Raw genomic sequence first — 14,302 nt, forward strand, 5'->3', positions numbered from 1 at the left:
ATTTATATTTTTTCTGTGAATTCCTACTTCAAAGAGTAATTTTTTTGTCTTACTTATCGTACTACCCTAAAGAGTATCAAATAGGAAGCAAAATCCGAGACTGCAGAACAATACTACCTTGATCAAAACGTTCCCGGAATAACCACCGTGTGGCGCTCCCATCGTTCCGATTTGAGTTCTGTTTTTTTTGTTAAATTGGTACATCTGTTGTTGATATTCCCTTTAAATCTTAGTGTCATAACTTGACATTTTCAAAAGTTACGTAGCCTAGAGTACATCTATCTCTGTGTGTGTTGGCGATTTTTTACAATTGCAGAAATGGATTTAAATTTGCAACAACGAACTTGTATTAAATTTTGCGTAAAAAACGGATTTAGTGGCGCACGGACGTTGGAAATGTTGGAAAAGTGTTTCGGCAACGATTCTCTAAAAAAAAAACGGTCGTTTACCAGTGGCACGAGCGGTTCAGAAGTGGTCGTGAGTCAATCGAAGATGATGAACGCAGTGGCAGACCATCGACATCGAAAGTCGGTGAAAAAATTGATAAAGTAAAAGAAATGTTGGTCAATAACCGCAAATTAACCATCAGAGAAATAGCGGAGGACTTGAACATTGCCTATGGATCCGCCCAAGACATTGTGGTTAATGATTTGGGTTTCCGTCGTGTAGCAGCAAAGTTGGTGCCGAAAGACCTCAATTTCATGCAAAAAAGAGACCGTGTTGACGTCGCAAAAGACATGATTTGCGAGGCTGAATCCGATCCCACATTCATCAAAAGGATCATTACTGGAGACGAGACGTGGGTTTATGAGTACGACACGCAATCCAGACATCAGGCAAGTGAATGGCGTTCACCAAATGAGCCGAGACCAAAAAAACCACGTCGTTTTCAGTCAAAAAAGAAGGCAATGCTGACGGTTTTCATGGATTACAACGGTGTAGTGCATCATGAATTTTTGCCAGAAGGCCAGACAGTAAACAAAGAGTATTATTTGGGCGTTATGAGACGTTTGCGTGAAGCAATTCGCCGAAAGAGACCAGAAATGTGGGCAGAAAACTCGTGGATTTTGCACCATGATAACGCACCGTCGCACAGTGCTATCATTATTCGTAATTTTTTGACGAAAAATGCAACAAATACCATCCAACAGCCACCGAATTCACCTGATTTGGCTCCCTGTGACTTCTTTCTGTTCAATCGAGTTAAAAAACCATTACGGGGAACGCGTTTTAGCAGCCGAGAGGAAGTAATGGAAAAATCGCAGGAAGCACTGATGGACATACCGAAAACCGAATATAAAAATGTTTCGAGGATTGGATCAAGCGCTGGCATAAGTGTGTTGCAGTCGATGGGGATTACTTTGAAGGGGACAATATAGATTTAGATGAATAAACTTGTATTTTTAATTTTCTGAATAAATTCCGGGAAATTTTTGATCAAGGTAGTATGCTTCTTTCCAATAATGAATTAGTTCCGAGGTATTCTAGAATCCTTGAAATGGCTATCTTCTGAATTACCATCAACACAATCCATTTATAATGTTACGTATAGCTAACAAAGTAAAATAATGTAGAAGAGAAAATTTTTCTCTGTCAATAGCTACTTTGGCTGCAAGCCGAAAGTTACTATTGTATCCTGCGATTTCGATAATAGAAATTTTCTTCCCTATGAAACAAAATCTATAATTATAAATGCAAAATAACGTTCTATAACGGCAGAATTCTCACGATGCTTGAAACGAGAACATAACGGAAAATACGCTAATTGTGTGGCAAGTATTTTCAAAATTCGAAATTGTGATTATCATTATTTCACAAGCATAAAAGAAAAATAATGAAAAAAATATGAGTAGCGATAAATTTGATTAGATAACTTAAAGCAGGAATTAAGAATTCATGAAGGGAATTTCAAGAGTAAAAGACCGTCAGAGACTACTGGGGTAGGAAGAGAGGCAACCCTCGCTGAATCACGTAATACCTCAGCACCGGTTGCGTCTGCTCCCTCCATTAAGAGAAGGAGAAAGGTCCACGCTTCCGGAGGGGAAATCGAAGGAGGGAAACGTTTAACTAACCGATTTGTTTAGACTGCAATGACTTCTGTTAAAATTTGCTTGTCCCAGAGACGCCTCCTCAATCAGGAGGAATAGCAAAGTTTGTCTACGACATGGGGAATATCTCATTTCATTTCACGATTGTCTACACAAGACACGTCCGAATATCGGTCAGCAACTCTTATCGAAGCATTCAAATACAGTCGCATTTAACATTAGCCCATCCAGGGGCCGTCTTCGCGGTGGAAACCTAGTTATGCCTCCCAGAGGTGGTTAGAGACGAAGAAGAGCATTTTTAACCCTATTACTCCTACAAGAAAAATCCCACTGTTTTCGCAGCTTCGGGATGCCTAATTACTTCTTTCCCACATTCCCGATCGCCTCTTTTCCTCCGCGATCCCCCTCGCTGGGAAAGGACCTTGTGGCGTTGGCACGCAGCGGAGAGTGACAGAAAACTGAGGAAAAACAAGCTCACATTCAGAGAGGGAGAGGAAGAGAGGGATTAGGTGCAACAGGCAGAGGAGGACGAAGAGATAAGTTTCCAGGGTTCTCCACCACTCCTTCCTCCACTTTTTTTCTTAAAACACAAAACACACACGCACGCACACACGCGCGCGCGCTAGTCTCCCGAGTTCAAACAACTCCGCGGTCACACCCCAACCCACAATGTAACCTCCTTAGCTTCATCTCCCACACCCCAACCCCACTCCCTGTTCCTAGCTTTTTAACGTTTTCCTTCCCAGCTCCAGATGTGTCACTCTAGGGGGAGTTAAGAGGGTGATGGGGTGGGGGGAAGGAGCGGGAGTCTGTAGTAAATGGGGTAGTGACGGCACGGAGAAGGAAGGATGTTTTAAACGGCGTAGAATTTAAAGAGGTTAGAGGAAAAGGAAAGGAGAGGAAAGGGAGGGGAACACGAGGGGGAGACGTGAGGGAGAGAGCGTGGAGCCGAGAAGTCTCTCAGAGTTAAATGACACACCCGTGGGATTATCCAAACAAGACGCGGACGAGAGGAGGCGCTCTCGAGAGCTCGGTCGCTTTTTTGGACTCCTAGAGGGGATGCGGGGTGGAGAGGCCATGGGCGGGAGGAAAAAAGAGGGGTAGGCTGGGAGGAGAGGAATCCTGATTTTCAAAGAGGAGAAAATTTATAATTCCCAACCTCCGCGGAGGTCACACTATTACGCACAACATTTGAAGCGAAAGAAAAAAAAGAGAAGAAATATGAACGAAATGGTTTCCATTTTCAAGACTGGAAATAGCTGGAAGCCTCGAGGACGAACGAGGCGGGGGAATCGAAAACACATCTTTGGAAGCGTCGTATGCGAGCATCGGTAGAGGTTCGACAGAGGGAATTTTCCCCTCATCATCACTCCTAAATCTTCAAGTTTTACGAAGGGGAAAAGTCCAAAATGCATACGAGCGCTAGAATTACGACGTATTTCTATTCAAGGGGCGAGTCGATGGAATCGAAGCCAAAAGATGGAATAAGCCCTTAGATCCTCCCACTCACGGTTCTTGAGATTTAGGTGTCATATTAAACACAAACGTCACGTGGTCGCATATTTTCGGCTACCCTCATGATGGCACACCGAAATAACTCTAAACTGAGTCAACTGCGACGCAAAAGCCACTAAAAACTAGGGTCAGCGCAATATTTTCAGGCAATTATTTTTAACAAGCTGTCCGTACACTACACATACATATATTTTTTAAAAGATCTTAAAACAGTAAATCTCCAAGGAATGATATCTAGACGTCGGAAAAAGTGCTAACCAAAAATTTCCTAACCATTTCCTAACTCCGGAAAACTCGCTTGACACGCAAACATCAAAAGCCAGGCAAACAGAACTACCCGAGTAGATTATTAACGTAGTGGGATCATCTGAGATGTAGGAACATCAAACGTCTAACGAAAGGGAAATATTTCTAAGTTTCCATTCACCGCGCTTAACTCGTCTCCCTTGAGCCAGGTATCGAGGGAATCATATGTGAGGACATAAATTCTCTACCCTTTGGAGCTGCATGTTTTTTTAGTGTCTTCCGTGAAGAAACGAAATATGGGTACGAATGTGCACCACGTAGTTCTGGTTTCCAGAGAAACAACACTCACGAGACGCAAGAGAAAAACAATAAAAAGAACTCTCGCGGAAAATATTCAGAGACGCTCATGATCGGAACAGAAGCCCAAAGATTTACTAATTGCACGCAATACCCTCGGAGGAGTTTGGCCGGGAAGGAAGTAAGGGCGGAGGAAAACGCATGAGTTAAGTCATAGAGAGCTCGAGAGGATGGAACCGACGCATGGATGGGGAGAAAGAGAGGGAGAGAAAGCAGGATGACAGGGGAGAGATGCAAGGCAAACGCACGCGAACGCAACATGCGCTCACGCTCGCACCAACAGTCCCGGCCTTCGTCCTTGCCCGCCTGCCAGAAGGGAGAGAGCGCCGCCACACGGTCTACCAGAGTCCTTCTCCCGACTCCACACCCACCGCAGCCCCCACCCATCCTGCCCCCTCACTCCGAACCCGGCTGACCCACAGATATGGACCACACTTCGGGTGACTCACGCAAGCCGTTCTCCCGCCAATACGTGTCACCCCACTCTCCCCCTCCCCCCACACACGCAGTCAGCTCTCCCTCTTCTCTTCCCCCCACTCCCGCACACACTTCCCACATTCCCTCTCCCCTCTTTTTTCTGATCCCTTCCCTCCCCCCCGCTCACAAACGAGCTGCTCCACGTCTTATTCAGGCAGCCAACTACCGACCCCGCTCGGGGAGATGTGTCTCTCCTCCCTCGGTCCATATCTCACTCCTCGCTACCACCACCACACCTCCCTACTCCCCCCCTCTTCAAACCTCCACCACCCTGCCCCCCTCAACCATCCTCCCCCAGGCCGTTCCACCCGTACCGTTCCCCGCACCTCCCCCGCCCGTACATTATACACCATCTCTCCGCTCGAGGCTTCCCCCTGGATCCTACAGTGCGGAGAGAGAACCGCGAGAGGACTCACTATCACGTCTCTCCGCAGATATGACGAATTGAGAGGGAGTACCTACGGTATCACCTACCCACGAACTCGTCGCGCGACCTACTGTTTACCATGCCAACATCGACAGTCCCAAACAAGATGATTTCACATAAACTAAGTATTGACATATATTTCAATGATCTTCAACAAAATATATTCTAAAACCTGGCCACCATATTTTTCCGATTCAGCTTTTTCTCCCTCTTTAACGCAGTCCTAACTGCAGATGAAAAAAATGCTTAGCTAAATAGGTAACTTATCGGGGCACAGCTCTATCCGTTACACTTATTCCTCGAAATTTTCAAGCGTCCAGATTACTTACAAGATAATAATATTTGGAATTTGACCATGCAATGCTCTTGAATTTAAAAATTTCAAAGTCGTGGTGAGCGTAAGTGTCAGCGGAACTGTAAAATCTGAACCACTGACCATCTCTACCGAAGCTACACAGCATCGCGAAATTGGATAATTACCCCACCATTAGTAGATATGGCCGAGAAAGAACTTGCTGTCGTTGAGCAGAGTTTAGGTGGTAAGGGTAACTCTAAACTGAATGATTTGAGGAGTCGAGTGTTTTAAAAGAGACCAGGGGCTCGTGTGTCAGCGAACTAAAGGTAAACTCCATCAATGATAAAATCTCGTGATAGGAACATGGCAGCGACGGATATATTAAGAGGGAGTGGCGGCTTGTGTGGAAATTAAGACTCATAAAGCAGTAAGGAGGCTGCCGATGATGCAGGAGGTACCGTGCCTCACTTGCGACGGCGAATCAAGGCCCGGACGAGCGAGTTGGAGGGTGCGACCTTTAGAGAGGGTCTTCGGGGGAGGTGTTGCATCGTTTTTTCCCGTGAAAGTGAACGGTACATGAGAGACGTGCGATTTAAAATAGTGGACAACATAAAACTGAACAAGACAAGGGGAAAGGGTGAAGCGAAGGGAGGCGTCATTTTTTTATGGTCCAAAGTATTTATATTAAATGAATCGTCTATAAATAGACCAACAAGTTTCTCGCACTAAGTGAAAGCTCTGCCCCAAGAGATATTTCCTCCGTCATGTGTAATAAAAATGCCAACTGATTCGATTTACTTGCGAACGATCCACTGACCTAAGTTGTCCGATAGAACTACTACATGATTTTAAAACTATCGATGGATTTTTAATACTGGTTACAGTACAACCAAGCGAAAGAAAACTAAGAATAATCGTAAAGTAAAGGCCTTACACGTGATCCACAAGTTCTATAATCTCTCTTCTCAATACGAGACAAATTATGATGACTGGGCAATAAAGACTATGATGAAAGGACTTGAAAATCTCTCATTAATATGCACTGAAAATTCCAAAATCGAGTCATCGTTTTTCAAGCGCCGGGGGAAAAAAACAACAACAAAAACCGAATGGTCAGAGTATCTGTAAAACCTCAACCAAATGAAGAAAGAGTCACGCAAAAATCGGGAAACTAAAACTCTTCAAAGAAAAAAACATATGGGAATGGAAAACCCAACTGGAAATACGTATAAACATCCACTCGGATGTCCCCACGCGCAGGTGGACGCATAAAGCTCGGACAATTCAATAAAAAAGCCAGAACAAGGAGAGAAGAGAAGAGGTATGGGGCAAAGGGAGAGGAGGTGGGCAGAGTAAGTGAAGGCATTCGATCTCTTGTCTGCCCAGGTGCGCGGTGGTTTGGAGGCACTTGAGAGCCTCCTCATTCCTACGTCCCCAGGGGGGAAGATGGTGCCCGCAACGTTCACCGAGATCGCTGTCAAGTTGAGCACAGTTACATATTCGGTCCTGAGCACTTTCAAGGATAAAATTTGTGATTATTCCTTCTTGCATTTTTGTTTTGAAACGATTTTTTTAATGAGGCGTCAATATTTTAGAAAGGAAAAGAAACTAAAACCGCAAGGTCGTAATGTGAGTACTTATTTTGCAACTTCTCATATTATCGCCCTGAATAATTCATTCTCCTATACCAGTTTCGGCATTACTTTCAAATTCTACAATAAATTACCCTTAGAATGCATTATTACACACCAAAATGCAAGGATAATGAAAAAATGCCAACTGATTCGATTCTTAACTTCTCACTTTTGCCATAAAAATTATTGAAAGGTAATGAAATACTAGGATTTCGACATAGTTTCAATTCCACGATGCAATATTAAAAACCATGCAATTGTAAGAAATGAATTAGATCGTAACATAATTACGACTGTTACAAAATATGATGGGAGTACTCCATTGAAAAAAAGTCTCATTGTATACATTTTTTTAACGAACCACAAAATAAAGAGAAGTAGGTACACCTATGTAATGGCAAAGCCTCACATTTCCCGCGATGAGGTCAATAGCCGAGGCTCCAGAGGAAGACGCGACGCAATAGCGTATTGAGGAGGTGGGGAGGGAAAGAGGGGCTAAAACAAAACACGACAAAGGAGAGGTGTTGGAGAAAGGCCTTAAGAACTGCCGGACCACCTGCGCATTATTTTTTCCTCGACTGAGCGGTGAATCACCCCTTTATATACGTAGAAAAACCCTTTCGCCCAACCTTCACTCAGAACCACATTAAGAGGACTCTGCAGGGAAACGAACCACACGCAACAGGCACGCATGCACACACTTAACCATGACACGGCATGGGGCTGACTTGAACACGCTTGGGAACCGAAAAAAACATAGAATATTAAAGGAATGTCACACGCGCATGTCATCGAAGCATGTGCCAGAGAGGGTGGGAGGGAACCTCCTTGCACATGTCTTCCGTCCTTCCCCACACCAACGAGCACCGAAACAAAAAGCGCACGTGTGGCGTTGCTCATTTTATTTTTGTTCCAGCATTAACGGGGATGAAAACGTAGGTACGGATTATCCTCACCTGTGACTCGTGTATTTGCGCCTTCGACGTGGGATTTTGGTTGTTCTCCATTCTCAAGGTTGTAGCAGGCTCAAGTTGTCAGCGCAAGGAGGGACTGAAAAGTAGAATTAAGACCACATTAATACGAAGGGTTTTCGAGGACTGATCCTGAAGCCGCAATAAGTGTGAACCAAATATTAAAATGAAAGAAAATGATCCTTCGGAAAAATGTATATGTATATTCAGTAATACTTCATGAAATCCATTTTAATGAGTATCTTTTGAACGACACTTAAAGCAACGGTATGGCTCCGCTATTAAAGTACGTATTCCAGGACTGCTATTTTGACAAGCAGTCGGTCTACTGACATCCACAGGTTGAATCCGGGGAATCGCACATAGAACCCTTGAATTTCTCTCTTTGCCATCCACTTCGTGCCTTCCTAAGCTTCACTCGCTATTTTATTCCACCATTTCCCTTACTTCGTGCAATTCATCGCTAGTCTTTCCTTTGAATTCCTCCATTTTGTCTCTCAATACGGCCTTCGGTAGTATCTCAGAATTTGACCAATCAGTCCTCCATCTCTTTCGGCCAGGGTTTTCCCTAAGATTAACTCTTAAAGGAAGACTCAATAGATAATTGTCACACATGTTTCATTTTCATAATTCTTCCATGATACCCATGACGATTAAAACGGTCGAAATTGCATTCCATATTACATTTACATCACATTCACGCTGCACATCGTATTGAGATAAGAAGTGTGGAAAGCGGCGGTAGCATTTCACGCGATGTCAAATTTGTACCCCACTTCAACATTCCAAACGAAACATCGACATACGATAACGATATTATCGATATATCCTAAATGAAACATGGAGCATGCCAAATTTACAACGCCGTCGAACCTCGCAATAACGCACAGCCACTCTCCACTCCTTAGGGAAACGTCTCTCTACCCTTTCGAATGGAACCCCACGGGGACGAGAGAGCACAATGGGACCGCTTCAAAGAGGGACCGAGAGGAGAGAGAACATTCTTGAGGAGGTGTGGGACGGGACACGGGGCATCGGAAGCGATGCATATTAGGTCAGTTTCGCCAATCTCTCCCTCTCGGTCAATTCTCGAGTTTTTTTGCCCGACTCCTCCGTATGATCGGAGATGGTGTGGGGAGGCGGCGAGAAGAAAATGCATAATGGATGAGGGAGGGTGGAGTCGGCGGCTGAGAAACGGAGGGCGAGGGAGCAGAAGGAGTTGAGTTTCGAGGAAGAGGGAGGGAGAAATGGAGAGGCAGCTTCCGCAAAGGAGGCAATATATATAGACCGTTCATCCGAGAACTGCAGATGTCGCGTTGCACATTGGATGGAAATAAAATAGCGGCTCCTTTGGCGGACACGTGGCATCGGAAAATCGATCTCCTTCCCTCCACTCATCCCTCCTAGCGGTCCAAGGCGATCGATCAAGGAGAAGATCTCTCCTCAAATAGTAATCCTTCTTCCAGATACATCGCGGGCGTAGGATCGAACGAAATAAAAAAATAAACGAGGAGGAGAGGAAAATTGAAAGCGCATCTTTTTAAGTCGAAGCGGCCTGAGCGGATGCGATAACCTCTTTTTTCCGGAGATTTTAAATCGCAAGCATTGAAACAGGTTAACGGCTTCTTTCACGGAGTTACAAATCGAAAAGACTAGCACAATATCCGAGGGCTCGGTTAATCGAACACGTGTGACTCCAGGGGGCGCGCGTCGTCACTTTTGCGCGTTTTCCCCCGCGGAAGCGAGGCGGCGATACATGACCACGAGTCGCAAGCGGGGCGCAATCAATCAACGGGTTACTACGATAAGGTCACCCGTCGGAATTTATCACGTCCCTGACATCGTTAACGATCTCATTCGAAAATGCTTCAATAATTTTTTTTCGATTGCAAGAAAATTATTGCGTATTTTACCCCAATTGATTTTTTGCCAAAACTGACTAGGAGAAAAATTTACATCCCGATTTCAATTTCAAACTTATATTCAAATTACTTTTACATGTTCCTAAATCAATATTTTCCGCGATTATCCAAATCTTTTAACTTTTCTGGGTATTTTGCTTCGACGTACACTTATGTTCATAGTAAATGAACTGTGTCAACGTAAAATGGGCGTACAACAGAAAGTTGCTCTTCAGACCAGAATGAGTTTCAGATTTGCATTTGGCATTTTTTAATGATCATACAATGAAGGTCTCTTAAATATGAGCCCTGGAGAACGAAAGAAAGGCTTATGTCTGCAATTTATGAATGGTATTTATTCAACCACTGACAATGTTACGATGAATAACCAATCTAGATACCAAATATCTAAATAAATCGATCACGGTTGATTAATTACAAGCATTCTGTGTAACTTCACCTCATTTATGACTGCTTGTACAGTCAAAGATGAGGAAAGGTCAATTATACCAACATACGCGCAAGCTAATTAATCTCTTACGTTAACAATGCTTCCACGTGATTGTAGAGGAGCACGCGATGCAATTGGGACATTCTGTTTTTCGCTGGATTACCAACTGTCGAGATCCAACCCAATATTTTTCCCTCTAACGATGGTTACGTATACCGACAGGGAGACACACTCACTTAGCTTGAGGAGTGGAAGTGTTTGACCACTTAATGATGAAACAGGAGAGATATTTTTTTTCTTTTTCGGCAATAGCCATATCGCCATGTTTGCATATAATCCTCTCATCAATTGGCTCTGAATGCTTTTCCTAATGTAACATTAAATACTCAAGCCAAGAGTTGAAACACCCCACATTTCCACGACTGGATTTGATCGGAGTAATCAAAAGTTAGACGTAACCAGTGCCGTGTCCTTTTGTAATGTGCCCTCTTCATTTCCCCCTCCCGCAGATGCAACCATCCACCATTGCGAGCAGCGGGCTTAACAGCAGCAGCAGCAGGAGGCTCCGGGGTGCGGCAGCTGGGGGAGCGGGGTCCCTTCCGGGCCTGCCCGTCCTCTTGCCTATCCTCCTGCTCCTGCTGGCCGCTTCCGGCGTCATCTCACCGCCCGCCGTCGAGGCCGGGCCCCTCGGCTCCTCCGAGGAGATTAGGACGGGATCCGGCAGCGGGCACGTGCTAAGTCACACCCTGAGCAAGCGCTCCTTCTTCGACATCCAGTGCAAGGGAGTGTACGACAAGAGCATCTTCGCGCGGTTGGATCGCATCTGCGAAGACTGCTACAATCTGTTCCGGGAGCCACAGCTTCATTCACTATGCAGGTGAGCAAGAGGGCGGGCGAGAGGGAGGGAAAGGCTTTCATTCCGCGAGAAATTCTTTTGGTGAAAGGACCAACGGAAGCGAAGCGCGGGAATATCCCCTTTGTTTGCCGTGGTCAGTGCTGCTGTTGATGATGAGTTAGACTTTCCGGTGACTTTTTTAGCACTTTTTTCTTTCCATATCGTGACTATGTACGCTTTCGCGGCAATTAAAAGTCAACCGATGGGTAATTTTAAGAAAATTGGAAGCAATACGTTCTATTTTCTCAATCTGCTTCATGCCCATGTATGATTAAGAAATATTTTTGAACACACAATTTTCATCCAAATAAAACTCCAACCGTTACAATTTATGCGCATCAACTGACGTAGGATAATGAAATATTTATGAAGAAAGCAACTGAGAATCTCAAAGACTAAAAGTTACGATCTTAGAACCAATTTAGTAAGACGCATACAGCCTAATATAGTATTACAGTATGAAATACATAGGACGCTAAAAGACACTAATCATCAGCCATTCATTTCACTTGGACTTCCAGTCCTACTCAATGCTTACCCACACTCAAGAGCTACGTTAGCTTGCTTGAAGGAGACTCGAGAAGTTAACACCGTGTGGTTCATATCATGAAATGTCGGAAATAATAGTCACTTAAGTCCTTAGATCACCCTAAAACAATATGCCGGTGGAATTCATGTAAATGCGAACATTTATATAAGTTTTTTCCAAAGATTCCCTCAGATCGCTATCCATTTACTCCTTGGTTATCTTACTAAGCGAAATGGGCTTGCATAGATCTTTTAACTCGCCACCTTTTTACGTGACTCCTCCTTCGGAGCGGAGACTATGTCCGGGTATACTTCGCAACAGCGACAAAGCCAGCGACATAATCCGAGGGCGTTGCACCAAAGCTAAAATCGAAGTCACGAAAACCCCGTGCATAATGTGAGACTTTCTAAAAAGCCTTTAGGCAAAAATGAATCATTCGGGGCGTGTTTTTTTAGACTTGCTTTGAATGGATGAGCGCCAATCATATCTACCGTCGGGCCAATCCAAACACGAAAGCAGAGCGAAGCGTTGTATCGACAGCAGAGCCCATCTCCTTGCTTCCAAACGTATTGGAAGAGGAGTTTGAAAGTGATTCATCAATACCGCCTTCCTCATAGATGCAAGTAAGATAAATGGTTTTTCGACTTCATTTCCTAGACACGTATCTGGCATTTGAAGGAAGAAGTTATTGTCCCAAACACTATCCTATAAGGCAAAATAGTCAAAGTTAACACCTAGAGCAACAGAATTCCACGACGCAAGAGCAAAGATATGACTCCAAAAACGATTATGTCTCGCGTCCAGCAAGAAAGTGAATCAAATTGCAAGTGGACATGTATAAGAGTTAAAGTACTTCGATTTTCCTACTATTTTAACGCCAGTACTTTTACACTTCAGAAATAGAAACACTTAATAAACCATTTAGTGTGAATAATATTATAAAACCATTTATAATCAGAAGAACGATTTAGTCTAAACATCTCCTAGTTCGAATCAACTCATGGAAATACGTTTCGAAGATCATGGTTGACTATTCTGTTTTTGAGTATAACGAAGCATGGAAATAACTGCTTTGGCTAATTGATTCGATAACAATTAGAGAGAACGAGCGTGACCAATGCATGAAAATTCACAGCGCGAATGGAGAAGACCGCGACTTTTCTCGCACCATGCATTGAAACTCGTAAAATAACACGTACCGAAACCCGAAAAAAAACTTGCATTTCTATGAATGTTTTCACTCCTTCTGAGGAAGAATCTGCATCTCAAAAGCTGCAAACAGCAGTTCGCAACAGTATATTCAAAGAAGTAGCAATACGATTTTCAAATGGTCGAGATTGATCGTTCGCCTGAAGAAGAACATCGGCGAGGCCCAGGTGCTTGGCTGCCAAGGTGGGGCGTGCAGGGGAATAGGCAGGGAGTGTTGTGAATGGGGAAAGTCACGCTAATGGGAGTGCGAAGGACAGTCACGGGATGGGAGTGGGGAGGAAAAAGTCTATTTTTGGATCGGCGGCATCATTTCCGCTTCTGAGAAACCACTGCGACTGGCGCCATAAAAACCGCACTGCCCTCCAACTTTCACCGCAAACCATCGCGATGTTACGTGCGATTTATCTCATGCGGCGACGGCCCCCATGATACTCCGGCAAAATTCGGTCCACAACAGGCACATTATTTCGCAGGACGAGGATTAAAAAAGTAATTATATGATAAAAAATTATCTGGGGCGGAAACCTGGAATTTTTCAATCGACTGTCGTTCCAGTATTTTAGTAGCATATGGAAGCGGGAGCTGACACGTAAGGGCAGTGCGAAAATTCTGCGAGAAAACTCTTGCATAACTATTAGAAACCCATTTGACACATTTAATTCCTACTTAACTATTTGAAAACTAGTTATTCAGTACATTTTGGCCTGAAATTATACATCAAAAACGAGCATTATTCATATGCTGCACTGATATCAAATAATTATTCATTTTCGTAGTGAACAATTTGAAAATTACAGTTTAAACTAGCCAAGATCGGTAAAAAATATCTGTGAGACTCATAGAGTTTCCAATCCTTCGGTTGACAAAACGTTCAAACAAAAAAGATAATTAATTACTGAGTTATGGTAAAATAAGAATTGTACACGAAAGCGTCGCATAATTTATAAACTAATCACTTTTGTGTGAAAAATTTTATTTTATGAAAGTAAGAGGCTTTATTTAATTCTATAAACTGGGATAAAATAAGTTTTTATTTGATTGTGTATATCACTGATATAGAGTGCACTCAAAAAAGTCGAATTTGCTTCTTATTTCCTATTACAGGAAGAACTGTTTCACAACGGAATACTTCAAAGGCTGCCTGGATGTCCTGCTGCTTACGGACGAAATGGAAAATATTCAAACTTGGATAAAGCAATTACATGGGGCCGATCCAGGGGTTTAGGTATTTTTATTTTGTTTGTTTTATTTTAACCCTTTTTATACTTACTTTCATTAACATCATCAACAATTTTTTAAAACCAGTCCACTTTCCATTTCCTTACCTAACCTGTAACTGACCAATTA

At 43.5% G+C, this 14,302-nt stretch overlaps 2 protein-coding genes across 6 annotated transcripts in view; one reads left to right on the forward strand and one right to left on the reverse strand.

Moving 5' to 3' along the window:
• LOC139686330 (peroxisomal leader peptide-processing protease-like) overlaps positions 1-14,302 on the reverse strand; it is a 516,420-nt gene that overhangs the window by 353,583 nt on the left and 148,535 nt on the right. For all 3 annotated transcript variants that reach the window (XM_071583496.1, XM_071583497.1, XM_071583495.1), the window contains exon 4: positions 7,956-8,049. In XM_071583496.1, coding sequence (XP_071439597.1) covers positions 7,956-8,006 — 51 coding nt within the window. In that variant the 5' untranslated portion in view covers positions 8,007-8,049. The remainder of the gene's footprint in view (positions 1-7,955; positions 8,050-14,302) is intronic.
• Positions 1-14,302, forward strand: part of ITP (ion transport peptide) — a 203,248-nt gene that overhangs the window by 185,868 nt on the left and 3,078 nt on the right. For 2 of the 3 annotated variants that reach the window (XM_071583499.1, XM_071583498.1), the window contains exons 2-3: positions 10,832-11,199; positions 14,060-14,180. In XM_071583499.1, the coding sequence (XP_071439600.1) occupies positions 10,832-11,199; positions 14,060-14,180 (489 nt within the window). The remainder of the gene's footprint in view (positions 1-10,831; positions 11,200-14,059; positions 14,181-14,302) is intronic. The other variant, XM_071583500.1, reaches the window with a different exon arrangement.

This window comes from Hetaerina americana, unplaced genomic scaffold, assembly GCF_022747635.1.
Source record: "Hetaerina americana unplaced genomic scaffold, ioHetAmer1.1.p SCAF_14, whole genome shotgun sequence".
Lineage (NCBI taxonomy): Eukaryota > Metazoa > Arthropoda > Insecta > Odonata > Calopterygidae > Hetaerina > Hetaerina americana.